The sequence below is a fragment of the Ammospiza nelsoni genome, chromosome 12 (assembly GCF_027579445.1).
Source record: "Ammospiza nelsoni isolate bAmmNel1 chromosome 12, bAmmNel1.pri, whole genome shotgun sequence".
NCBI lineage: Eukaryota > Metazoa > Chordata > Aves > Passeriformes > Passerellidae > Ammospiza > Ammospiza nelsoni.
Genome location: NC_080644.1, coordinates 8,276,567 through 8,302,607, shown reverse-complemented (window position 1 = coordinate 8,302,607; position 26,041 = coordinate 8,276,567). Strand labels below are relative to the sequence as shown.

Genomic DNA, 26,041 nt, shown 5'->3' with positions numbered 1-26,041 from the left:
GGGGGCGGGGGCTGCGCAGAGCTCCGCGGCCCCGCGCTCGCTGCCGGGGCGGAGGGAGCCGAGCGCGGCCGCCGCAGAGCCCCGCGCCAGCCCGAGCGGCTGCCCTGCATGAGCTCCCGCACGCCCGGCCCCTGGCGCTCGCAGCCGCTCCCGGAGGCGGGGCACCGTGGGCACGGGGAACTGACGTGAGCCCCGCCGCGGCGGCCCCGGAGGCGAGGAGGGGCGCGGGGACGAGGGACGCTCGGTTAGCGGCATTGACCCGGCTGCGCAGGCGGTGCGCTGGGGCGGCGGGTCGGGTCGGGCCGGGTCTCCATGGTCCCCGCGGTCTCCATGGCAGCGCGGCGGGCGCATGACGCGCCCAGGGGCGGTGCCAGCGCCGGCAGCGCCTCGGCGGGGCCGCGGTGGGGCCGCGGTGGGGCCGCGGTGGGGCCGGGGGAGCGCGGGCGGGCCAGGGCGTGGGTAGGGATAGGGACAGGGATAGGGACAGGAACAGGGAGCGCAGCCGTCGGCGGAGCGCCTCGGGTCTGCCGCCTCCCCGGGCGCGCTGCGGCGCCGCGCCCACCCTGCCCGCGGCCCTCACTCCGGCCTGGCTCCTCCGCCCGGCCCGGCACGGCACGGCTCGGCCGCCGCAGCAGCTCCCGTAGGTCCCGTTGTGCCCGGCGCGCTGCCCCCGGAGACACCGAGAGGGGCCAGGCCAGTGCTCCCTCGGGAGCCGAGGCACAGCGCGGACAGGACTTAGCAGAAAAATTCTTGTTTAATTCCTTTAACTGGGTTTTGGGCCAAGCTTCAGGGGTTGACGCCTAGCTGGCGGCTTTGAAGTCACTTGACTGATTGAAAATAATAAAGCAGTTCTCTTTTTGCTCGTTGCTATCAGTTTCTGTCTTTGCCAAGAGACGGTCTCTGCCGTGTTGTGTTGAAATGTGCATTTCCAGGGCCCATAGGCATAGTGATTTACCGCCGAAGTGCAGCCACGGAAGGCATTTGGAGCAATGTGGGATTCCAGAGGCAGGGAATCTGAGCCATTTGCTTCTCTGGTTTATCTAGACAGGGATGTTTCTCATTGCTTAGTGTGTGAGGTAGCATAGGAAACTGCATAGTCTTCAGGCTGGACTCTGCTATCTCCTACCCTTTCATGCTGCTTGGCCAAGGAATGGCTTCTCTGCCCACCTGTCCCATTAGTCCCTGTGCCAACATCACTTCCCACTTTAGCTTGGCCGGTTGGTACCATCTGGGGGCTTGCTGAGGACTGCCGAGGGTGTTTTGTTGCATCTACAGGTTTCAGAAGCTGCAGCAATTTGCTTGTTGACTGGGGGATTCTACCAGGCAGCTTTTCTTTTTCAGGGAATGTTCTTTCATCCTCCTCATTTTCATTCTGTGTGCAGCACGCTTTGTTCTCTATCTGTAATGAAAAGAAGATTGAGTTTGTGAATAGGGAAATTCTGCTTAAAATACTGTAGTTGTTTTAGCTTGCAGCTTCTCAGAAGTCTTTTGAATAGTGTGTTTTTAGTGGCTCTGCTGATTTTTCCTTGCCCTGCAGCTACCCCTGCACCACTGCTTTACATGACAGATCTCACTCTGCAGAAGCAGACTGAATTAATTTTTGATGGATTTCAGCTTGGCTTCTGTCTCTCTGTACAAACTGTGAGGAATTGTTTACATGCTGTTGAGAAGAATGTGCTGTGAGAGCATGCACAAAAGTGATGGTAAACACAATGACGCAACATCGTGGTCTGTACCTCTTCACAAGAGCTTCTCAACAATTTTATCAGCTCTATCACTGTTGCACTGCAAAATATCCATTGTAAAACCAAACATCTTGACACCCCTCTTGTCTGCAGGTGCACAGTGAGATCTTTTCAAAGCATGCTTTTGGCAGGCAGCCTCACGTTAAGAGGCTGACCTGAGGTACCCTTTGTATTTATGATCCAGTCATGCTCTTCTGGGAAGCTGCTCCTGCTGAACTATTGATCTGTGTTGGTCTTTCAAAGCATTGTTTGACCAAGACTGTTCTAAAAAGTTTCCTGCTTTTTTAAATTTTTAATTCCTGCTTCTCTGGGTTCTCCTTAGCCAAGTCACCTTGGTGTTCAAATCTCTGCCTTGGTAGAGATGCCTGTGGTGTCAGCTCTGTGGTGGTGCTGTGCAAAAAAAAATACCTTAAAGATATTTCTCAGAGTCTTGAAGCTCTGTTTCTTTCACTGTGTGTTTGCTGTGCCTTGAATACTGATTGGAATAGGGAGCATGGTTGCCAGTCATGAGTGGGTGCTCATTTATGGAAGGAATTTGGGGCAGAAATAAGTGTTAAATATCATAGTGAGTTACTTTGAATTTGTATGAAGCTGAGAGCTTTTTTTTTGGAGATACCAAGGTAGTGCCATACAACTTGGTTGGTCCCTGGTTTTGGTGGTGAGGATATCAGGGGAGCTGCAGGTAGAGTGCATGACCTCTAGGTGCTGTGTGCCTCTGCAGTACTTTTTTGGCATGAAACAGGACATTTATATGGTTATTAAGAACGTGATTTAGTGGTGGACTTGGCAATGTTATGTTTCTGGTTGGACTTCATGACCTAAAGGGTATTTTCCAACCTAAATGTTCTATAATTTCTGCAGGATTTCCCCTCGTATCAGCATTTCTGTTTTAATGGGCACTTCCCTATCTGAATGAGGCATGTTCTTTGAGTGGGAAAAGAAAAGTTAGAGATTTGTGAAGGCTTCTACCTCTAGTAATCTGGACATTTTTGTTTTGGCATATAAATTGCTGTATTTCCTTGTACTTTTCAGTAGCAACTTGTCACTTGCAATCCAGATGAAAGACTGTGACTGTACTGCAAGAGACTGAAGGGAAAAGTGGTAATTAGATGCTAATTACTCATGCATAATTACTCATGGGTAAATTAGTTTAAAAAGTTACAAATTCAGTTCTTAATACTCAGGGACTAATCTTTGAGCCTTGTCTCTACACTGTGTATTTGTTGTGTCTTGAACATTGAATAGATTTAGATGTTTTTTTGGTTGTGACTGGCTCGCTCGTGGGAGAGGTAATTACCTGTTCAGTTATTACAGATGGGTACTGGGGATGTTGAGTGTGTGATTTCTGCACAGGACTGATGTTTCTCAGGCCTTCAGTTTAGGTCATCATAGCCTTTAATTGCTGGAGAACAGTGATTGGAAATCACACAGCATTTGGGAACTTCCTGTTTCTAGATTTAATACATGGAAACCCTGCAGGTCGAGGGGTGTCATACAAATTGGGCTCTTTGGGGAGTACTGGTTGCATACTGGAAATTGCCCTGATTTGGTGCCCTGAGTCTGCTGCTTTTCCAAGGTCAGCCAATGTGTGCTGCTTATCTGGAAGGATGGAGATGTTATTTTGAACCTAACTTGACTGGCACTTTTCTGAATGAGATGTGTTTAGTCTTACAGTCATTTAATGAGTTTTAAGAAAATACAAGCCACTCTTGGGATTGGTGCTCAAACAGAAAGAGAAGGCTAGGAATACTGACTTGTAGCCATCTCTGTGAATTGAGTTTGGCTTTCCAGAATATAATGAAATTCTGAATCTGGCTTGCCAGATACTTCCCAAGTGGTGGGGGGTGGTAGAGTGAACCAAGTCTGGCTGTCATAGGAGTGCAGGAGGTCACATAGTCCAATTTTTTGGGCACAAACCACTGTGTCTGACAGCTGACTGGGACCAAACCCTGAACACATCAAGTTTATGCCCTGAAAGGCAGATAAAGGAGTGAAAGGTACACCTCCGGAGCAAATGCTGAGTTACCTTATTTTCTGCGATGGATGCTCATGTTTTGGATTTATGATGTTACAGGAAGGGAATAGGATAAAGCTAGCTTTGCCAAAGAGCCTGTTTGGGCATCCTGAGTGGATCAGGTTGTCTGAGAAATTTGTATGGGGCATGAGTAAACATGAGCCCATGGGAGGGAGGCTACCTGGGCAGTCTGTTCCTGCTGTCACCTCCAGCTGAGCCTAGGGAGCTGCTGCTTCAGTAATCCTGCACCCTGAGCTGCCAGTACAGACAGTGGGTGGCAGATGGGGCTTTGCTGATCAGTGACCCTCCTTCTTGGGAGTGCCCCAACAAGCTCTCAGAAGTATTTCTCAGGTGATGAAGCTGAGCATGCAATTTCACAACATGCTGTTTGTGTGAGGCCTTGATCTCTGCTAATACTGGGTGCTTTGTCCCTGTCAGGCCCAGGAAACCATAAGGCTGAGCTTAGTTGTTTCAAAGCTTGGTGTTAGATGCAGTGTAGCAAGTAAAATAGTTTTCAGAGAAGATGCTCACTGTCCTTTCTCTTAACAGGTGTGGAGGTGTATGCTGTTGTAAGGGCACCTGAAGGAGTCTGGAGCAATGCCACCACCTTCAGACATTGTGAAAGTGGCTGTTGAGTGGCCAGGTGCCAATGCCCAGCTGCTGGAAATAGATCAGGTGAGACCTGGTAACCAGATGGGGGAGGAAAGGCACCGCAGCGTTGATACTGGAATGTGGGAAGCATAGAAATGGGCAGTATTCCTTTCTGGTTGAGAGGAACACGGCTTCTGAGGACTGTCTTTCTGTTCTAGAAAAGGCCTCTTGCATCCATCATCAAGGAGGTCTGTGATGGGTGAGTAGTTCTCTGGGAATCCTTGTGGAGAAAGTCTGTCCTGCTGACAAATCTTGCTGGGTTACTGTGGAAGTCTGCTGCTTGTTAATGTGCTGCTAGCACAGTCCATGCTGCCTGCTGCTGGTTTTGGCCACAGAAAGGGCTGGGGTTTGAATTGTGAAGAAAAGGATCTCCTGGCAAATGAGGGCCTTCCATTTTTATTCCAATTCTTAGTGTGTGCATTTGTATGCCTTAGGGTCAGTTTCTCTGAGGATTGGCCCATCCTGCTGTTCTTGAAGTGTAGGCCTGTTCAGGTGTTCCTCAGAGTTGATTTAGAGTAGGCTGAAGTCCCACATTGTCCTCAAGAGGAATTTTCCCTCCTCTTTGGGAGACCTAATTTCCCCTGCTAAAGCTTTGCTTGAAAGTTCTTTTTGCAACTTCCTGGGATCAAGCTCCATTTCCTAATGGACAGCTAGAAGAAAGAGGACAAAGATGCTTAATGTACCCTTCTTCCTCTGCCAGGTGGTCACTGCCAAACCCTGAGTACTACACGCTGCGTTATGCTGATGGTCCTCAGCTGTACATCACAGAGCAGGTCAGTGTGAGAGGCAGCAGTTTGTGATAACCCTGGGGGAGAGTCCAAAATGTCTTGGAACAAGTCATGGAACAATACTGCACTAATCCTTGAGGAGCAGCATCTCTGCTCTCAGGGAGATTCAGACTCAAATGGTGCCATTCAACAGAGGAGCTTTGCACTGCTCCCTTTGCATGCCTGGGTGTGGGGACTCAGGCACTCAAATTCAGTACCCTCAGTGGGGTTGTGTGGCATAGAAGCCCCTTTACTGTGCATACAGATGTGCACTGTGGATCCAGCTGGGTTATTTTCCCCCACTTTTCCACAGTTTAAGTTTGGGTTTTCTTTCCAGACTCGCTGTGACATCAAGAACGGAACCATCCTCCAGCTGGCAGTGTCCCCGGTAAATGCTTCCTCACCTCCCTTTTTCTCAGTAACTCTCCATGGGAGGCAGGCTGTTTCTTACCTCTTGGCTTTTCTTTCTCCTTCTCCCCAAATTTCAGGGTGGGTACCTTTGTTGTGGGCCCTTCCACGCAGTGAGACACACACTTTTTGTTTTCCCTCCTGCCTGTGGTGTGTGTCTTTCCTTTGGATGCTCTGCCCTTTTATAGGACTTCCTGTCAATAAATCCAGTCTACAGTTTTAGTGCATCTCCTAGATTAGGATGCAGTGAAACACTGACAAATGTATTCTCAATGTGAATGCATTTAGCATGGTCAGTTAGAAAGCAACAGTTCCAGCAACTGAATGCAAAAAATTAAAAGAGAGACAAATTTGATGAAGAGGAGGTTGTTTTTGCTGAATTATTGCTGTTGTGCCTTCAATAGTAATCTTTTTCAGCTTTCTTTTTATTTAAATTCTTAAACCATTTTCTGTGCAAATTCTTGGCATAGAGCTGAGGGTGAGTGGGACTGGGAGAAGGTACTTGGGCAAAAGGGAATTAAGAGGATATAATGATCTGTGTCTGAGAAATCTTACAGAATGTCTTGTGAATACACAAAATGAGATCATGCTTCGCTTTGAATCTGTGAGACTTTTTATCAATATTGTATTTCTTTAATGGTGTTGCTCCATATTTCTATACCCACCTCCACTCACCTCAGTGAGGAGAAAACAGGCATTTGCTCTAACATGCAAACCAGCATTTTACCTCCTGCTTGGCTGCAACTGTTGCTGAGAGAAGCCTTTTTTTAGTCTGTCTTAGACTTGCTGACTGCAGCTACTGAATGTGACTTTGCTGCTATCTCTAGCCTGGCTCTGCTCTCCCTGCCCACCCGTGGGCTTCTGACAGAATGCTGATGCTGGCAGGACTCAGCCTGCAGGTGCCTGCTCTGTAACTGGCACCATCCCTCTTTCCTGCCAGTCCAGGGCAGCTCGCCAGCTGATGGAGAGGATCCAGTCCCACAGCATGGAAGCCAGGCTGGATGCCATGAAGGAACTGGCCAAACTTTCAGCAGACGTCACCTTTGCCACAGAGTTCATCAACATGGAAGGGATTACAGTGCTGACACGGCTGGTGGAGAGTGGGACAAAGCTTCTATCCCAGTAAGTTTCCTTTATTCCAGGGCTCTGGGAGAAAGCCTTAAATAAGGGGCTCATTTTGCGTGCTAAAGTGGCATTAAGCAATTTCACAACCTTAGAGCAAATGCTGATTTGTGGAGACAAAATCTTTCCAGTCATTTGCTAAACATCACAAGGCAGAAGAAAAGACAGTCATGATTTGCTCTGGAAGTTTCCTCAAGCACAATCACAGTGAGCTATGGTACAAAGAATTCAGCTGGATTTTCTGTTGCAGTTGTTATATTTCATTGGGAAGTACTTTTAAAGTCTTGATAACTTACTGTAATAACATTTATAGCTCTTCTTATATATTAGCAACTAATACATTTTTGGCATTTTTTGCAATCTTCCCTTCAGTCTCTTTTATCTTTCTGTCTTGTGGTTATGTATTAAATTTTCCACATTTCATGCTGTGCCCTCATTTTATTTCAAGTCAGGTCCCAATATTTAGAGGACAATTAACTTCCCTTATTTTCTTTTCTGATATGGAAACATGTTTGCTCCTTTGAGTAGCCAAGTACTGATCCTGGTGATTGTGAGTCTCTGGTGGCAGTACTAGGGACTTACTGCTGCTAATTTTAATTTGTGCTTGTAACCAGGAAAAATAAAATATCTTTCCACAAAACAGTAAAATTATCTGCATGAGTGCATACACTTTATTGCTCCCCCAGGTGCCAAACTATGTTATTAGGAGAAAGTGGTGACATTTTTCTCTTATCCAGCTTGGGCAGGCTTTTTTTCTTGCCAGCAGATCTCTTGTAACTGAATTCTCCAATTTCTCAGTTATAGTGAGATGTTGGCTTTCACCCTGACTGCCTTCTTGGAGCTCATGGACCACGGTATTGTCTCCTGGGACATGGTCTCAATAACCTTCATCAAACAGGTGAGTTTGGGCGGAGGGGAGAGCGGATATTATTTCTTTCCATGCTTTAATGCATCTCCCAGGAAGAGCACAAGACTCTGAGAAGCTGAGTGCTGTCTGAGAGCACAGTGCACCCCATTTGTGAGCCCTCACTCCCCACAAGTGTCTGGCTGGCAGCAGCTGACCTGCTGTGTGCTCAGATTGCAGGGTACGTGAGCCAGCCCATGGTGGACGTGTCCATCCTGCAGCGCTCCCTGGCCATCCTGGAGAGCATGGTGCTCAACAGCCAGACTCTGTACCAGAAGATTGCAGAGGAGATCACTGTGGGGCAGCTCATTTCCCACCTGCAAGTGTGAGTGTCCACCCAGCAATGGGGGATTTATACCAATTTTATGACTATTTGTTTTATTTAAAAATACATCCTCTTACATTTGGAACACTTAACGATTGCATTACCAATATGAAAACTTACTTGAAGTTTAAGATTTCTAATGGATTTTTTTAAAAACTGAGATCCTAGAAAAATATGTTCTGGAAGAACTTGGGCACATGAATGTTGAACAAAGATATTTAGCTTTAAATAACTGCCAAGTGTGTTCAGTGCCAGGACCAAACCTGCCTTTCACTAGAATAACTTCCCAAAGATTTTGCATCCAGCTGTCTGTTACTTTTACCCCTCTTTAAATTATCTCCACTAGAATCTAAGAGCTCATCATCTTCTGGGTTTTGTTCTGCATACTAAAGAAGAAAACAATTGCATTTCTTGCTTGAAAGGATTAAAAATTCCCTTCATTTTCTTCTTCCCTTTCCAAACAAAATGGCAAATTAATTTCTGTCTCTTAGGGCTGTTTGTCTAGGTCAGTTCTACTCTTCATTATAAAAAAGCTGCATGTAGCTGTTAGAGCTTTGAACAGGTTGGGTTTTTTCTCAAGCCTTTTAATTCTGAATGTATGGAAAAGAACTATTTCTGAATGTGATTGATGCTCTTTAATCAGTGATCAGTAGTTTAACCAAATTATAGTGCAAACAAAGTGTTGCATCAATGTCACTGCGTGCTTGGAATGTTTATACATTTGAATTTGATTAACAGAAAAGCTAAACAAGTTCTCCTGAACACCCCAGCAGCTTTGTTATGCAAAGAGTATATGTTCTTTCAGCTTTATGATTTCTGGTTTACTCAAACACAGATTTGGTCCTTATATTGACCACACCTGTGCAGGTTTTTTAAGCAAATTTTCTTTGTTCAAGACATAAACTTGTGTGCTTAAGTGCTTCCAGAACACAAATGGTCACTTAAGAAAGCATCCATGCAGGGAATATTTTGGAAGGGGAGGGAGAGGGTGAGTCAGGATTTGCTGGTGGTTTTCTTGGCAAGGCCATCAGGAGGGAACAGTCCATAACAGAGGATATGTTCTGGAAGAACATGACCATGGAAACAAGTCCAAAGGAGATGAGTTAGAAGAGGAGAAACTAACCTAAAAAATTGTTCTGCTTTGTCAAAAGAGCAACAAACCCTGAGAAGGAGAGCAAAAGTGAATGGCAGACTTCAGAGACCTGTGCAGCTTGGAGGCCCAAGGAGAACCTAGGATGGTGCATGGAGATTTGCATGTTTGAAGTACAGCAGATTGACCAAAATGAAAAAGATTTGGAAGGGAGCAATAGAAGAAAGAATATGGTTGTTATCCAGAGATATGTCAAAGTGAGGAACATAGGTATTTAAGCTAAAAGAAGTATTGGCTTCAGATCTTTTATGAAAAGATCTTTTATTTCTACATTATAGTTAAATAAATAAAAAAATATTTTAAAAAATAAGTATATTCAAGCACACATACTCTTTTAGGTGGTACACTGGACTTGTGTTCATCAGAAGAGCTTGATGCAGGAGTGCACTGGGTCAGGCCAAGGGATAGAGTGACTTGACAGCCAAGGTCCACCCCCCAGGAAGAGTTAGAGTATTGCAGGAAACAGACCTGCATTTGACACAGGAGGAGGACAGAAGCATGTCATTGGCATTTAGAAGCTTAGTTTTGTGCTGTTTGGAACATGACAAGTATAACCACATGCTCTGTGTGACCTAGGAAGGGGCTGAGCACCTGAGGAAGTTCTGCAGTGAAGCATTCTTTCCCCTTAGTTCCATTTGACATTAGTGGTTTCCACTGGCATAGGGGAGAAAAATAACTTGCTCCATGCAAGTTCCAAGCTGTATCCATGTGGCAGACTCTACCATAACCAGGTTTTACAGAGATAGTTTCATCATTGGAGACAAACTGTGATGGTGCTGGGCTGCAGTTTGTTCTGCCTCCTGGATAATGGACCTGTCAGTCAGAAATCTCTGACAGTTTTTTGCAAGCCTTTTGAAGAGTTGGACATCATAAGCATGAGTTACATGAGTCCTGCTTGTCTGTTGAAAATGCACAACTGCTGTAGTCAGTGTTCTCATGGTGCAGGTAAAGCTGTAATGTTCTGTACTGCCTGTTGCCTTACAAGCCTCCCTTTTTTGTTTCTGCAGCTCAAACCAAGAGATTCAGACATATGCCATTGCCTTGATCAATGCCCTCTTCCTGAAGGCACCTGAGGACAAGAGACAGGTTTGTTCTTGCCTTTTGACTTTAAACCTGAGTGATGGTGGCTGCCTGGCTTTTTATGCCTCAGAAATCACATTGTCTGGGCAAGGTAGACCTCAGACCTTGCCAAGAACTTAAGTGCCTGTTTCAATATGGCAACAGAGGAGAAAAAGTACCATCCCATTAATAATGTGTCCTGGAGCACACACATCTATATTTAGGACATGCTCAGAGAGGATTCTGAAAGACCTTCAGAAACAGAAAGTAATCCTGCAGACAGCATGGGAAGTTTTTTAAGTTAATTGTGTATGGGAGAGGTAGGCTGAGTAAACTCCTTGGGGCTGTATGTACTTAATAAAGAAACACTCACCTCCCTCTCCCCCAAAAAGGGACCTTTCTTAAGTCATAGAGGGATATCCGTGCTGACAAACATGAGAAATGAAACACTGCCCTGCTTTGAGGAAGCTCCCAAGATCTCAGCTACCTGCAAGATGTGCATATGTGTGTATTGTGTAGCTTTGCTGTGTTAAGCCTTTCTTCTCTAGTGCCCTGTTTGTGCCTTATTCCTGGACTCCAAGCTAAATCCTGTCTGCTTCTCTTTGTGCCTTTTTTTGCTTTCTGCCAGCAGGACAAGCTGCTTAACCCACTAGACCTGCCCATCACTGTAAGTAACTGCAGCCTGAGGGCTGGTCATGTAGGGGACTGTAGGCATGGTAGCTCTTCTCTAGCTGTGCCTTCTTGTATCCCAGGGATGATGCCCACAGCCTCAGGGAGTGGATAAACCTAGGGAGAAGGGTGGGAGGACTCCTGGGGATGCACTCAGACTGTGCAGGGGAGAAGAACCAGTAGCAGAAGAAACCCTGAATGGCTTTCTGTGCACACAAGGTCGTACAGATGGTCATAAAAGGAGACTGATTCTGCAAGAATGACCAGGTGAACTAATTGTAAAACTGGAAAAAGTCCTTTAGAATCTGAATCTCCTTAAACTTACTGCAGCATGAGCTTATAGCCCAAATCTCACTTGTGCTAATGACAGTTTCATATCCAACTGCATCCTTCTAAAGATAGAGCTGTTTGTCTGTGAAGAGCAGTCACGAAACTTGATGCTGACTGGGGACTAGAGCATAAATTCTGCCTAATTTGTGACTTCTCCCTTATGGTAATTGTAGTGTAAGAATGTTTTTGCCCTCTGATCACTCCAGGGAAATCACCATTCTTGTTAATAGGTTGATTTGGAACCTTCTCTGTTGAGATACTGGTAGGTTTTTTGGTTTTCTGCATGGCACAGAGAATGTTCCACTTTTATCAAGGATGCAGCACCTTCACAGTAGAAATTGCCATCTCAACAAATGTTACATAATTTCTAAAATTAATGGATATGCTTAATGCATGAAAATAAGAAAAATCATACTCTTCTGCTGGTAATTCAGCAAAGATAGTAGACTTCATAGCAAACAAAATTCAAAGGGATTTTTCACTTTTTTTCCCCTCCCTTGAATACAATTCAAATGACCACAAAGGGCCATAGAGTTGTCTAAGGGACTTGGAGTATATTCCATATGAATAGAGCCTGAGAGGTTTAGGATTGCTCAGCCTTAATGAGAGAAGACTCGGGGAGGTTTTATTGTGTTTAAATATCTGATGGAAGGGAATAAAAAAGAGGGAGCCTGGTTCCTCTCAGTTGTGCCTACTGACAGCACAAGAGGCAGTGGGCACAGCTTAAAACCCAGGAAATTCCACATGAAGTGTGCACACCCACACGACATTAATATGATAGGGGTCAAACACTGGAACAGGTTATCCAGAGAGATTTTGTAGTCTCCATCAGTGGAGATATTAAAAACCTGACTGGACACAGTCCTGGGCTGCCAAATCTGTCTGATGTTGCTTGAAACAGCAGAGTTGGACTAGGTGATCTCAAGACATCCCTTTCAGCATAAATCATTCTGTGTTTCTGTGACCGTCAGGTAGCCAAGTGAGCCTCACTGGACTCTCAGCAGAGCATAGATCCCTTAGCAGTGGTTAGACTGTATGTGTGTTGATGCTTCTTTCTATGCTGTTTAGAATTGTTTAATTGTCTTTGTCCTTCCCACTTCTTATGTGCTTCAGTCACCTGTTAACTCCATCCCACATACAAACCAATTCCTTCAGGGAAAGGATTCTTTGTGTGGCATGCATGAGCAAATCCTAACAACAGAGCCTTGCCCTATTCTCAGTACTACATCTCACAAATAGTAGTAGAAAATAATGACTCAGAGGGCAATGTGTTCTCTCTGAAAGCACCTCCTACTTCATCTAGATGCTCCTTAGATACCTTCCACTCAAGCACTGACTCACTTTGGTTGTAAGATGAGCCCTGCTGAACTTGCAGCCATTACAGCTTGGCTGTCAGTCACTGTCTTGGTTCAGGAGGTTTCTGTCTGGATCAAAAGTGGTAATAGGAATTCTGAACAAGGTTAATGCATACATTTTAGCAGACATCTTGCTCTGTCAAGAGTGATGTTGATAGGAGCAGTTGGAAAGTCTTGGATTGCTCAGGATGTACAGCTGATTGAGTGCAATTGTTTGAGACTCCACATCTGCTCCCAGTTCTCAATCTGCACCGCACAGGAGTGTGAAGAGAGATCTCAGACTGTCAGTTATTTTGGACTTCTTCCAGATGATAAAATGCCCAACAGATTTTTCTTACCCAAAAGATGTTGCTTGTAGCAGCAAACTCATGATATTCACCTTGACATTAGCATTCTCCTAGCAGGGGTGATGAGGTCACTGCTATGTTAGAAAGTGCATCTTCACAATTTCCAAAGAAAGCACAGGTTAGGTTTTTGCAGATGAATGTGTAACTGTTGCTGGAACTGAAGGCATCTTGTATCTGCTGTGACTGTTTGTCATCATGACTTGATGTTTGGGAAACCCTTCTCATCTAGAGAAGGAAGCCATGCAGTCAAGAGGGAAACTGGAAGCTTTCCTCTGAGCATGAAAATTACTAGCCGGTATTTTTGTAAATTCAAATGCTTCTGCAAATTGTCCTCACAATTTGACTTCTGATCACAAGCTGAATTCTGATCATCTCTTTATAAAGTGGACAAAGGAAATAAATTTCAGAGGGAGGAGACCTGAAACCTTCATCCCATAGCTCTTGTTATCTTGGGTGTTTACCTTGGTATAAGAAGCTGTGAAATGTTGATTGGAGGAAGCTCTTATACATTGCATATTTTCCTGGGCAATGCACAATGTGCTCCCTGCTGCCATATCTCCTAATAGTGAAGTACCATTTGATGTCCAACATTAAGCTAAATTTGCTTCTGTGCTTTGATTCTGCTAGTGGCTTTCTCCACACTAGTGATGTTCTGTAGGGGAGCCATCTATGAGTTGTGGTGAGATGCTACGCTAAATTGACAGTCTGTAGAAAAGCACTTTGTTGTGTGCCAATGCTATCTCCAATTCATAGGCTTCTTCCATTTTCTCCTTTCTGCACAGTGTGGGCTTTTTGTTTATATTTCACTCATGTTATTTCATCTTTAAATTCCACAACAGGAAATGGCTAATGCATTTGCCCAGAAGCACCTGAGGTCTATAATCCTAAATGTAAGTATGTCTGGAATGACAAATGCTTCCTAATGCCCTCTCAATGGAGGTTTCACTTGTGTATAGTGTAAATTCTACTGCCCTCAGGGCACTTGCAGAAAAGTGACTCTTTCAAAGGTAAAGCTTATTCAAAAGGGGGTTACCAGGATGCTGCTTTCTCCTCTTACACAGCATTATAATTATGCTTCTGGTGGGATATGGAGGTTAAACAACTGAATGTTCATATAGAGAGATGCACATGCAGTCTGGCATATGCCTAGGGTTAATACTTCAACTTTTATTTGCATTCTCTTAATTTCTACCCTCTCCTTTATTTTGCAGCATGTGATCAGAGGAAACCGCCCCATTAAAACAGAAATGGCCCATCAGCTCTACGTTCTGCAGGTCCTGACTTTTAATCTCCTGGAAGAGAGAATGATGACCAAGATGGATCCCAATGACCAGGTCACTATTAGAGCTGAGTAAGGTCTGATAGAATAAGATGTCTAAAGAGCCTCATTCCTGGGCTCCCTAGCACTATGGAATTTCCAGTGCATGGTACATAAGGTTTCAAACTCGCCCTTCATATTGTCAACCTTGAGATTAGGGTATGCTCATGACCATCCTGCTGCATGCTGTGGGACTTCGAGATGTAAGTGGGCACTGAAAGCCATATACTCCTTTCTTCACCAGCTGTCAAACTGGCTACTTAACCTCTATGGCAGGCACATCATTTTATCCATTTGCTTGCAGTCTAGGAGGAAAACTGGTCATTTTTCAGGTGTCTGTTACTGAGCTGTATTACAGTTTTTAAGGAGAAATGCCATAGCATTATCTGAATTACTAGAAATTGCCTGTAACTAAACTTGCAGTTAAAGAAAAGTGCAAACAAATATTTTGCTTTACCTACTGTACTGAAACTTGCCATTTTGAAATGGATTGCCTCTTTGTGTGCATAGTGCTAATGACCCTTGGCATCTCTCTGTGTTCATTGTGTGAGCTCTGAGAAGAGATGCAGGAGTGTGCAATATGTGAAAATCCTGCTGCAGTGATTGATCACGTCACCATTTCCCTGCCTTCTGTCCTTCAGGCACAGAGAGACATCATATTTGAGTTGAGAAGAATTGCATTTGATGCAGAGTCTGACAGCAACACCGTCCCTGGCAGCGGAACAGAGAAACGCAAAGCCATGTACACCAAGGACTACAAGATGCTGGGATTCACTGTATGCATCTGACTGTAAACCTTGTCAAGGCAGTCTGAGCAATCTCCATAGGAGTGGGGAAATAAGGAACAAAAATATCTGTTTCTTTTACCTTACTTTGGTATCTGAGTTTAGAGATTCAGTTTCACTCACACTCCTGGGGAAGATCATTATGAATTTGCTGATGGGTTAAATGCAAGGGTTCATTAGGCATTCTCTGGAGGTATTTCCTTACCATATATGCTATGAAGAACTTGGAACCAGCCTCTCCTCTAGAAAGTTCAGATAGCATTGTCAGAGGTGTTCTGGGTTACCTCTTGGATGGATGTGAGGCAGTGCTTGATGGACAGGTGGTTTATAATTCATTCAGAAAAGGTTCTCACACAATTTCTTTGAGCTAATTTGTCTGGATTCTTTCTACACACTCTTTTCTCAGAATCACATCAATCCAGCCATGGATTTTACACAGACTCCTCCTGGGATGCTGGCATTGGACAACATGCTTTACTTGGCCAAATTTCATCAGGACACCTATATCAGGGTATGTGAAGCTGCTGATTTTTACAGATGCCAACACCTCAGCAGCTCTTCTTAGTGTATTTGGCATCCTGTTCTTGTAGATTGTTCTGGAGAACAGCAGCCGAGAAGATAAACATGAGTGTCCCTTTGGGCGCAGTGCCATTGAGCTCACCAGGATGCTTTGTGAGATCCTGCAAGTTGGGGAACTCCGTAAGTACCATTCATTCACTACCCAGCTTCACAGGCTGCTGGGCTGATGCTTCTAGAATATTCACAGGCATTTGTACCTTGATCTCACTTCTGCCATGTAAGGAAAGGACAAGCTTGGAGTTAGCACAGCTGATGTCTGAGTGATAATACATTATCAAAATAAAGTAAGAAATTTTGGTGTGTGCACTGTGGTTCTCCTGAAAAACTGATACATGCAGAAAGCTTCAACTTCTCAGAGCTTCAGTAAGGTGCTCTATAAAAAAATAGTCTTGAAACCACCATGAATTTGGGAAAAGTTTGTTAGCTCTGACAGTTTCAAAACAGCATTCTGAGAAAATTAACCACTGTAAGAAATTCCACCAGAGGAAGATGGGAAACACTGCAGGCAGTTATTTTGGGGGACCAGGATGAAAAGGGCATGAGTCACAGAGGTTTGCATGGTGAAGTGTGGGGAGAATTGCTGTTGTCAATAAACTATCTATATGGAGTGACAAAGTATTGAGCTGTCTTAATCTCTTGGAGTAAATACTATTGCACACCATCAGTTGTCTGTCACTGTAGTGGACTTTAGTTACTCCTAGTACCTTGTGTCCAATATGCTCACATGGCTGTGGTTTGTTTCTTTCTGAAGCCAATGAAGGCAGGAATGACTATCACCCCATGTTTTTCACCCATGACCGTGCATTTGAGGAATTGTTTGCCATCTGTATCCAGCTGTTGAACAAGACCTGGAAAGAAATGAGGGCGACAGCAGAAGATTTTAATAAGGTCAGGGTGGAGAAGAGATATTTTTGTAAAATCTTTTGCAGATCAGCACATATTCACTCAGTCTGTATATTTCGTTAAGGAGTAGGGCACAGAAGATGTGACAGGGCATTGGTATGGGCTGTAAGGGAGGATGACTCAATTTTTATTTGGAATGCCCTGAGGTCCTTCTTGGTTCTTCTGGATCTTCAAAGTCACGAGTATCCTGATACTCCTGGCCCTGGTTATCCCATGTCAGTTCTTTGCTGCCACTGAGCTGTGCCCTGATTCTCTGCTGCCAACCAGAACGTGACTTGTTTTTCTTCCTGTCCCACCTCTTTAGGTTATGCAGGTTGTTAGGGAACAGATCACAAGGGCTCTGCCCTCTAAACCAAACTCCTTGGACCAGTTCAAGAGCAAACTGCGCAGCCTGAGCTATTCTGAGATTCTGCGGCTACGCCAGTCTGAGAGAATGAGCCAAGATGACTTCCAGTCCCCACCTATTGTGTACGTGCCTAACAATAACAGTTACCTTCTATCCCTGCCATTATCTCCATTTTCTGCTTACTCTTCCATATTTGATTGCCAGGGAGCTGAGAGAGAAAATCCAACCTGAGATCTTGGAGCTGATAAAGCAGCAGCGCCTGAACAGGCTTTGTGAGGGAAGTAGCTTTAGGAAAATTGGAAATCGCAGAAGACAAGGTAAGGGGACAGTGTCTACTGTATTTTGTCATGTGAAGAACTGTAGCAAAAAAGATCTAATTAATTAATATGCCAGCAGGCATGTTGCCAGAAAGAAAAGCTGGTTATTTGGCTGTCCATATCAGCCAGTAGTTTGGGATGGCACAAATGTGCATTTCTAAGAATACAGCCATCCCCTCATGAATAAGAAGCTGTGCTGAGGAGCTGGGCAAGCAGATGGACTGGGTGGAGAGGCTGTAACATAGTGGCTGTGAGACCTTATGTGAATGATCTTGCTCAGTTTACCCTTGGTGTGTGTTCCAGAAAGGTTCTGGTATTGTCGGCTGGCTCTGAATCACAAGGTGCTACACTATGGAGACCTGGAAGATAATGCCCAGGGGGAAGTGACCTTTGAATCTTTACAGGAAAAAAGTAAGTCCTGACTACAGGCTGTGCACTCTTCTGTGCTCTGCTGTCTAGAGGCTGAATATAATACTAGATAAAGATGAAAGACACAAAGCTGAAGCCCTGACGAAGGAGATACCAACTTTTGGTCCTTGCCCAAATTCTTCAAATCTTGGAATTACTTGATAGTTCATTTTTAAAAGCCAGCTGCAGGGATGTCTTACTGGTAATGTGTTTTGGAAAAACTGCACTAACGAGCTAAAAAACCAAACAGTGCTCAGTTGCAAAGACAAAACAAAGTTCTGTATTTTCCTGGTTAGAATTGCTTGTTTGGGAGTTTTACTTTTTCACTGTTAGTTCCAGTTGCAGACATCAAAGCCATTGTCACAGGGAAGGATTGTCCACACATGAAGGAGAAAAGTGCACTGAAACAGAATAAGGCAAGTGCTCCCTTTTCACTGTCATTAATATCTAATGCTGTTGTGTTTGAGATTGAAAGCAAGCAAGAGGAATGAATGATCTCCCCCACTGCAAGTGTGTAGTGTACATCTCCTGTCTGAGCCCTTTCCTGGTGTTCCTTTGTGACTGCAAGGGGCTGTAAGCATGATTGTGCTGTAGTCTCTTCAGAATTACTCACAATACCAGTGTGAGAAAGTGAACTGAGCTGCAGCAAGGCAGCTCTCTCAGAGTGGCAGGCAGAAGGTGCTGTAATGTCCTGTTCAGCTGGTGAGTGAAAGATTCTTTTCCATTTAGGAAGTGTTAGAATTGGCCTTCTCCATATTATACGATCCCGATGAGACCTTGAACTTCATTGCACCTAATAAATATGAGGTAAGAAATGTAGTGGTTAAGCAGTAGAATATATAGCAATTTAATTCAGAGATTAAGAAGGATCAGTTGCTTCTCATTAGAGACTTGAGCAGGCTGTGTCTCACCAGGTTCATTCCTAGAATATGTTGCTGATGCTTTATATGGACCATCTTTATTTTCTCTTAGTTATAGGGAAAACAAAGGGATGAAAAAATTCTTAAAAAAAAAAAAAATCCCACACTAATTCCCCCTAGTCTGGACTGCTACTTTTTCCCTCCTATGATGCCTAGAACATGTTTACTTTTTTCATTTGTTGTCCCACAGTAGAAACTCTTGTCCTTCTAGTACAACCATGGGCTCACACTTTCCTGTAGGCTTTTAACTTCCAGTGAAAATGGAAGTGGGCACCCCACTTGGGATTCCAAAAAATCCCACTGCAGGTGGGATTTTTCCCTACATATTAACTCCCTCCAGTGTTTCCTGTCTTAAAGTTCTCTAATTTTTGCATGGACAGAAAGATTGGACATAAAGTATCGTTTATGCCCGGAGTCGTGAATGACCCCTTCTTTCCCACAGTACTGTATCTGGATTGATGGGCTTAACGCCCTGTTGGGGAAGGACATGTCCAGTGAGCTGACCAAGAGCGACCTGGACACGCTGCTGAGCATGGAAATGAAGCTGAGGCTCCTGGACTTGGAGAACATCCAGATCCCCGAAGCGCCGCCGCCGATTCCTAAGGAGCCGAGCAGCTACGACTTCGTGTACCACTACGGCTGAGGGCCGCGGGCCCGCCGGGCCGTGCGGCCGGGGCCGCCGCTCGCTGCCGTGCCGCGGGCTCGGCCCGGGGGTCCCGGCGCCGCCCGCATTTTGTATCGGTTCCAATAATAACCAGTAGCGCTCCTGGCCGCCGCCGCCTCCGCCTCTTTCCGCCCTGCGCGGAGCGTCACCGCTGCGCGCCCGCCCCGCTCCGCCACCGCCGCTCGTTCCCCCGCCCCGCCGGCCAACGTCACCGCCGGGCCCGCTTCTCCCCCCGCCGCCCCGGCCCGCTCAGCATCGCGGCCCGTGCCCTGTCCTGCCCTGCCGCGGCCCCGTCCCCGCGGCCCCCGTGCCCATCCCCGCTCCCTCCTGCTCCTGGCGCTGCCAGGCGCATGGCGGCGGGGGCGGGCGGCGCGGCCCTGGGGCGGGCGGCGCTGGCGGCGCCGCTGGTGCTGCTCTACTACGGCTTCTCCATCGGCATCACCTTCTACAACAAGTGGCTGATGAAGGTGCGGGGTGGCGGGGCGGTGCGGGGCGGCGGCGGCGGGAGGGCGGCGGCGGTGACAGCGGCTGTCGGTCCCGCAGAGCTTCCCGTTCCCGCTGCTGGTCACGCTGCTGCACCTGCTGCTCATCTTCGCTCTGGCGGCGCTCGCCCGCGCCCTGGAGCGCTGCCGCTCCGGGCGGCCGCGGGCAGCGCTGTCCTGGGCCGACTGCCTCCGCCGGGCCGCCCCCGCAGGTACGGCCGGGCACGGGAGAGGGCGGCGGAGCGGGAGCGGGACACAGCTTTGGGGCACGGCAATGTGTGAAAGATCCAGGAGAGCCACGAGGATGGTGATGGAGTGGAGGGGAAGCCCTGTGAGGAGCGGCTGAGGTCACTTGGTGTGTTCAGTATGGAGAAGTGGAGGCGTAGGGGAGAGCTTATTGTGGTCTTCAGCATCCTCACGAGAGGAAGCAGAGGGGCAGGCACTGATCTCTTCACTCTCGTAACCAGTGACAGGATCCAAGAAGACATATGAAGGTGAATCAGGGGAGGTTTAGGTTGGATATTCGGGAAAGGTTTTCACCCAGAGGGTGGTTGAGCACTAGAACAGGCTCCCCAGGGGGGTGGTCATGGCACCAAGACTGAATGAGTCCAAGAAGTATTTGGACAACACTCTCAGGCACAGGGTGGGATTCTTGGGCTGTCTGTGCAGGGTCAGGAGTGGACTCAATGATCCTGATGGGTCCCTCCCAACTCAGCATATTCTGTGACTCTGAGAATGCACAGGGCTGCCTGTGGCACTCTGGCTGCTTCCAGAGCCCTTTGCCCTTTGCCTGGTGGTGTGGTCAGGGCCAATCCCCTGGCACAGGGTGAGCTGTGGGGTCCAGCCATTGCTCCAGCTCCTGTGTTTCCCTGCCAGGTGTAGGGCAGGTGTAGATGCTACCTAAAGGTTCAGCCTGAGACATGCCACCTTCGTTGCTCATTACAGAGATGTGTAAGGATAGGGAGAGGCCACACAGAATAAATCTTTCTGAAGGAGTCACTGGCACAGAGAACCTTCTGCAGTGCCTTGATGAGTTGTGTCTGCAAGTAACATTTTCTCTTTAACGCTGGTATCAAGCCATGTGTTGCATCTTTCTCAGGATGGAGCTTGGTAGAGAGTTCATCATTCATGGCACACAGAACTATCTGAGACCAAGAAGTGAAGCTCCTACTTGGAGCACAGAACTGTAACTACTTCTGCAGTTATTTGGCTGGGTGTTGTATTGGCTCCCACAGAACAGCATCTGGTCTGTGATCTCTGGCAAGGTTTGCAGTACCTTACATAAATGGCCCCATGGTTTCTTGAAAAAAGCTTTCTCCACATCTGCAGCAATTTGACCTTTCAGCATGGCCTGCCCTTGGATCAGTAACACTGTTTCCTGTGGTAGGAAACTTAGATAGAAGGGAGAATAGACTGTACCAAAAGCTGCACCAGGGTTAAGGCTGTGTGCAGATAATTCTTGCTTTTTCAGGCTTCCTGCAGTGGCCATCAGACTTACAAGTTATCATGTTCTGATACAGTCAAGAAAGACTTTATGCAAATCTGCAATCACTTTCAGTCACAGGGAGGGCAAGAGTTATTTCTGGCTTTTTTGTAATGCATGTTGAGCAAGTGCAATGCTGAGCCCAACTTGAGTCACAGGGAACAGGACAGAAACATGAAGAGCTGAGAATATCTGAGTTGTGGTGGTTCTGAAGAACTAACTTGAGGAAAGTTTATTTTTTCCCCTAGGTCTGCTCTGCTATCTGTGGCCATGAAGCAGGGTTTGGTGGTGGGTTTGTTTCATGTCACAGAGTTTGGTTAATTTCAGGACTTTTTCATTAATTCTTTAGCTCTGTCAACTTCCTTGGATATTGGGCTGAGTAACTGGAGCTTCCTGTATGTCACTGTCTCCCTGTGAGTACAAACACACGTTCCCTGGGAGCCTCTGGTGGGGTTTGGAGAGTGCTTTGCCAGGGTCTGTTCCTTGGAGAGGTGTTTGATTAGTGGGGTCAGCATGCAGGGTCTGTGGTAGCTTGCTGGTAGTAGTGTAGAAATGGGTGATGGTTCCTAATAGTACTGTGATGGGAAGAGCTACACTGAAGGAGTCTGACAGTGTATTTTGGTCCTTACAGCTACACGATGACCAAATCCTCTGCCATTCTCTTCATCCTGCTTTTTTCACTGCTCTTCAAGCTGGAGGAGATGGTAAGAGTCCCACACAAAGCTTTAGGGAGGAGGTCAGAGCCAGGGAAACAGGCAGTGCATGTACAAAAACATGTGAGTAGAGGAATGCTGCAGTTATGTGGGTGAATCTGGAAGGAAGGAGGTGCCTGTCCCTGTTGTGTTTGCTCTCCTGCAGAGGGTGACGTTGCTGCTGGTCGTTCTGCTCATTGCTGGGGGACTCTTCATGTTCACCTACAAGTCCACACAGTTCAACGCTCAGGGCTTTGTGCTGGTGCTCTGTGCCTCCTTCCTGGGGGGCATTCGCTGGACTCTCACACAGATCCTGATGCAGAAGGCTGAACTGGGTATGTGGGGTGCCAGGAGGGGGTGGTGGTGCTGGTGGCAGGGAGGGGAATAAGCAGAGGTGATTGCCCTTGCTGCAGAAACAAAACATCTCTTGGAATATGTTTGAAACCTTGGGCATAGGTATCTGTTGGTGGGTAATGAAGGTGGCTGGGTGTCTGCAGCAGCACAGGTGTGGGCATCACAAATAAGGTGTTTGTCTAGGAATGGTGCTAATGAAGGCTCTGGGACCTGTGTTATTCCCTGGCTTGTTGCTGCCTGCTCTGTTATTGATTCTCCTCTTTCAGGGCTCCAGAATCCCATTGATATCATGTTTCACCTGCAGCCGCTCATGTTCCTGGGGCTCCTCCCACTCTTTGCGGTGTTTGAGGGTGCGTGAGTTCATTAGAGAAAGCAGGGAGAGCTTTATAGAGTGGTTGGGAGATTGCTTAGCAGTTTGTTGGAGATAATTCACTTAGATAAGCAAACAGCTATCAACTCTGCAAAGTAATTAGAGACCATGATTTATCTTGTGCTGGCAGAACATTTAAGAGTGCATAGAAGTAGTAGCTTGCCACACTTGTGGAAGTAAGGGCTGTGAAGAACTGGCTCCACATCCTCCTCATACTGGAATGTGAGCAGCCCACCCATTCAGTCTTACTAAGGGGAATCCTGGGAGCTGGGAATGGTATTCTGCTACTCATTGTCTTCTTCCTAGGCCTTCCTTTGTCCATATCAGAGAAGCTCTCCCGTTTCCATGAAGCAGGAATGCTGTTCTCTCTGGTAGGGAAGCTGTTCTTGGGTGGAATTCTTGCCTTTGGTCTAGGCTTTTCTGAGTTCCTCTTGGTTTCCAGAACATCTAGCCTCACCCTTTCCATTGCTGGCATTTTTAAGGTAAGGCATGGTTCCTGTGCTAATACTAGAAGGCAAGTACTGAGTCATCCCTATTGGGCTTTATGTGCTGGGAGCTTGCTTAGATCCTTAGAAATTTTTGCTTGTTCTTTTTGTTCTCCTTGCACAGGAGCTTGATGCTTTGCCTTGCAGTCTCTGCAGGAAGTCTCTTGGTCCCTGACAGCAAAGGGCCAGAGACTAGTGGCTGTTCTATAAAAAATACCATGAATGATCAAAGTTTGTTGGAATGTGGGATAGACTAAAACACATTGCCCTCATGGACAGCAGATGGTGTGGAAGAGAGGAGGGCAAGCTCTTGCATCAGACCTGCGTATGACCAAACCACTGCTTTGAGCTGTCTCTGTAGCCTAGTTTGGCACATCCTCCCCAGAGGAGTGCAGCACACATACTTTTGAGCTGAACTGTGATATATGAAATCTCTCTGATCCAGAAGTTGAAGGATTCCTCTGTAACTGAGCTATGCAGTCAGATGACTTAAAATCCCACATCCTGGTTTGACAGGTTGTTTGTTTCTAGAAACTGTTTTTAGAACTCTGCGCGCATGAAAGAATGTGCTGATAGAAATTTAGCAGCCTGACATCTTGATCTAGGCTCCAGCTGAAAAATGTACCATGCATATCTCCTCAGGTCCTGCCCTGCCACTTGTCATGTTTTTTTATTTCCACAGGAAATCTGCATTTTATTCCTGGCCACACATTTACTGGGAGACCGCCTCAGTCTCTTGAACTGGCTGGGCTTTGCTGTCTGCCTGTTGGGAATCTCCCTCCACGTTGTTCTCAAAGCCATGAATTCCAAAGGTGATTGTTTTAAATCCCTTTCTCTTTCTCTATAGGCTTTCTCATTGCTTCACTAGGAGCTGTGTCTGGTTCCAGCTGGTTGACAGCACTAGGTTTGGTGGGAATCCAGCAGGTTTGTCCCTGAATGGGCTGTGTGCATGCAGGTGACAAAGCACTGGAGCCGCACAAAGAGGGCAGCTCTGACCCTGACCTGCAGCTGCTGCTGCGCCACCCCGAGCAGGCTGAGGAAGAGGAGGAGGTTGTTGAAACCCCACAGCAGCACTGACTGAACATGAAGCACAAAGCCACCTGCTCTGTTCTTACCTAACCTGCCTGACAGCTATCCAGGAGGAAGGTCCAAAAGTCTCTGTGACCACCCAAAGCAGAGCCAGGGCCCGCTGAGAGAATTCTGCTGTTCTGCCACAGAGTGGATCTGTAGATGCTGCACAAGAAAAGGCAACATCCCTTTCACAGGAACTTGGAAGACAAGCCCTGGTTCAGTGGGTGTAGAATGGTGAGGTGAGACAGGGAAAAGCTATGAAAAGTCCATTAGGGGATCCTGAAAGCTGTTTACTGACAATGCAGACCATGAGCTGTAGAATGAACATGGACATGTCTGGACTGCAGGCTGAGTGATTCAGGGATGATTTTACTGCTGTTTAGGTTTTGACTTCAAAGGAGAAAGTAGCTACACCTTCCATTTTCTTTTTTAATGTTTCTGCAAATTAGGAACTCCCATCCTGGTAGGATCACTGAATAAATCCCTAGAGTTGTCCCAGCAAGGACCTTTTGTGCCTGGGGACCTCCATGTTCTGTGTGCACAGTAAGGGGAGAATTGAATGCTGGTATTTGGGACCAGTTGAAAATTATGAACATTTCCAGATGATGTAGGTTGGAGTGAAGACAGGGATGCAGGAGTACTTCTGGTGCTACAGGCCAAGAGGAGAATGAGCAGTGTCACATGAGATCTAACTTGAGCAATAAGCTTATCAGAAAGTATGTGGGGTTTTGAGAGGGGGATTTTTTGTTTTTTTAAATAAACTCTTTTTCTCATTTGCTTTTGTCTGTACATTCTGTACTTATGCTTCATCAAGCAGAGGTCATTTGTCTTCTCAGCTCCTTTGCTTTTAGTCCTCCACTGACCTTGCTACTGCATGTCCATAAGGCCTGGCACACAAAACACTTGCCCAGCTATCACTGATCTCTGGAATTAGGGAGATGTTCTGCAGCCTCTCATATTTATGCCAGCCAAGAGAACTTACTGACTGTTCTGCCTTGATGCACCATATCCTAAGAGAACTTTTAGCAGTGTGGCTTTTTGTAAGACTCTTCTCTCTTTGCCCCATTTGATTGGATCAGGGAGTGCTGCAGTCCAGGAACGGGGAATAGCAGCATTTAAGATGTCATTTTCCTTGCTGCTAAGCCTCAAGTGGTGTTGGGCAGGTGCTGGTGTTTTGCATGGCAGAATTTCCACATCTTTCAAAGTTTTGTTCAGTGGTAGCTTTTGTAGTTTTTAGAGTAGAAATACCTTGACAGAGTTTCCCAAAGGGATAACAGTACAGTCTTTCTCCTGGCAGGAGCTGGGTATTAAAGTGAACTTCTCTCATTCTGTTTGAGAGCCTGAGCCATTTTGATTAAACAGTCCTTTTGTTGATCTTACTTCTTAGTTCTCAGATATTAAGTCTTTCTTGATGACTTTAATCAAGAGCATGTCCTGTAAAAAACAGGTTCTAAAGAAAACTTTGGTTATCAGTGATCATCTTTGATCACGTTCTGGTAACTGGCTTCACAGCAGACAGCAGGTGGTGCAGCTTCTTCATGTAAAGCTGCTGAACCAGCACATCCACACAGGCTGGCAGACCAAGGGGTTCTGTGCATCAAGGAGAATGTCTGGAGCTGAGAATGACTTGCTCTGGCCCTAGCTGTACTTTCCAATAACTGGAAAATCCAATGCTTCCAGCAGGATTCACCCTGTTTGCCCTGCCAATAGCTGTGAGCTCCAAGCCCCAAACACTCTGTGCTTGATGTGGGGCAGTGGCACTTCCTGCACATGAACTGGCTTCAACAGTGTCACAGCTGCTCCTTCATTTCGCTTTCCACTCTCCTACAGCTGAACCTTGGGAATCCTTCTGCTGTGTAACTCCCAGACTGAGATTTCATGTCCCTGTAAATCCAAGGTAAAGGAAATTGCATTTTCAGGCTGGGATTTGCACCAGATATGGTGCTTGAAGATGAAATCCAATTGTGCTTGTGACCTGTAGGACCATGTAGTCTGTTGCTTCCAGCCTTGTTTCCTTT

General features: G+C 46.3%; 2 protein-coding genes across 7 annotated transcripts; both read left to right on the top strand.

Moving 5' to 3' along the window:
• The first annotated feature begins 39 nt into the window (after window positions 1–39).
• ELMO2 (engulfment and cell motility 2) lies at window positions 40–19,193 on the top strand. Of its 5 annotated transcripts, none has more exons than XM_059480652.1 (22): window positions 40–274; window positions 4,309–4,434; window positions 4,569–4,609; window positions 5,111–5,183; window positions 5,515–5,565; window positions 6,526–6,707; window positions 7,506–7,605; window positions 7,785–7,936; window positions 10,094–10,172; window positions 10,777–10,812; window positions 13,686–13,736; window positions 14,058–14,180; window positions 14,806–14,940; window positions 15,356–15,460; window positions 15,540–15,648; window positions 16,280–16,416; window positions 16,736–16,899; window positions 16,982–17,094; window positions 17,398–17,505; window positions 17,842–17,918; window positions 18,232–18,309; window positions 18,865–19,193. In XM_059480652.1, exons 2-22 carry the CDS (start codon window positions 4,357–4,359, stop codon window positions 19,063–19,065), a joined length of 2,193 nt encoding a protein of 730 aa, XP_059336635.1. In that variant the 5' UTR covers window positions 40–274; window positions 4,309–4,356; the 3' UTR covers window positions 19,066–19,193. The 5 variants fall into 5 exon arrangements, with proteins under 5 accessions (XP_059336635.1, XP_059336632.1, XP_059336636.1 ...); XM_059480649.1 differs by having other exon boundaries at window positions 42–274; window positions 17,836–17,918; XM_059480650.1 differs by having other exon boundaries at window positions 59–244; window positions 17,836–17,918.
• An 8-nt stretch (window positions 19,194–19,201) lies between these two features.
• On the top strand, window positions 19,202–24,801 carry SLC35C2 (solute carrier family 35 member C2). Of its 2 annotated transcripts, none has more exons than XM_059480655.1 (9): window positions 19,202–19,553; window positions 19,630–19,780; window positions 21,401–21,464; window positions 21,683–21,755; window positions 21,910–22,078; window positions 22,364–22,447; window positions 22,774–22,838; window positions 23,635–23,764; window positions 23,908–24,801. In XM_059480655.1, the coding sequence occupies exons 1-9, from the start codon at window positions 19,437–19,439 to the stop codon at window positions 24,027–24,029; spliced, it is 975 nt and encodes a 324-aa protein (XP_059336638.1). In that variant the 5' UTR covers window positions 19,202–19,436; the 3' UTR covers window positions 24,030–24,801. The 2 variants fall into 2 exon arrangements, with proteins under 2 accessions (XP_059336638.1, XP_059336637.1); XM_059480654.1 differs by having other exon boundaries at window positions 22,774–22,949.
• The last annotated feature ends 1,240 nt before the right edge of the window (window positions 24,802–26,041 follow it).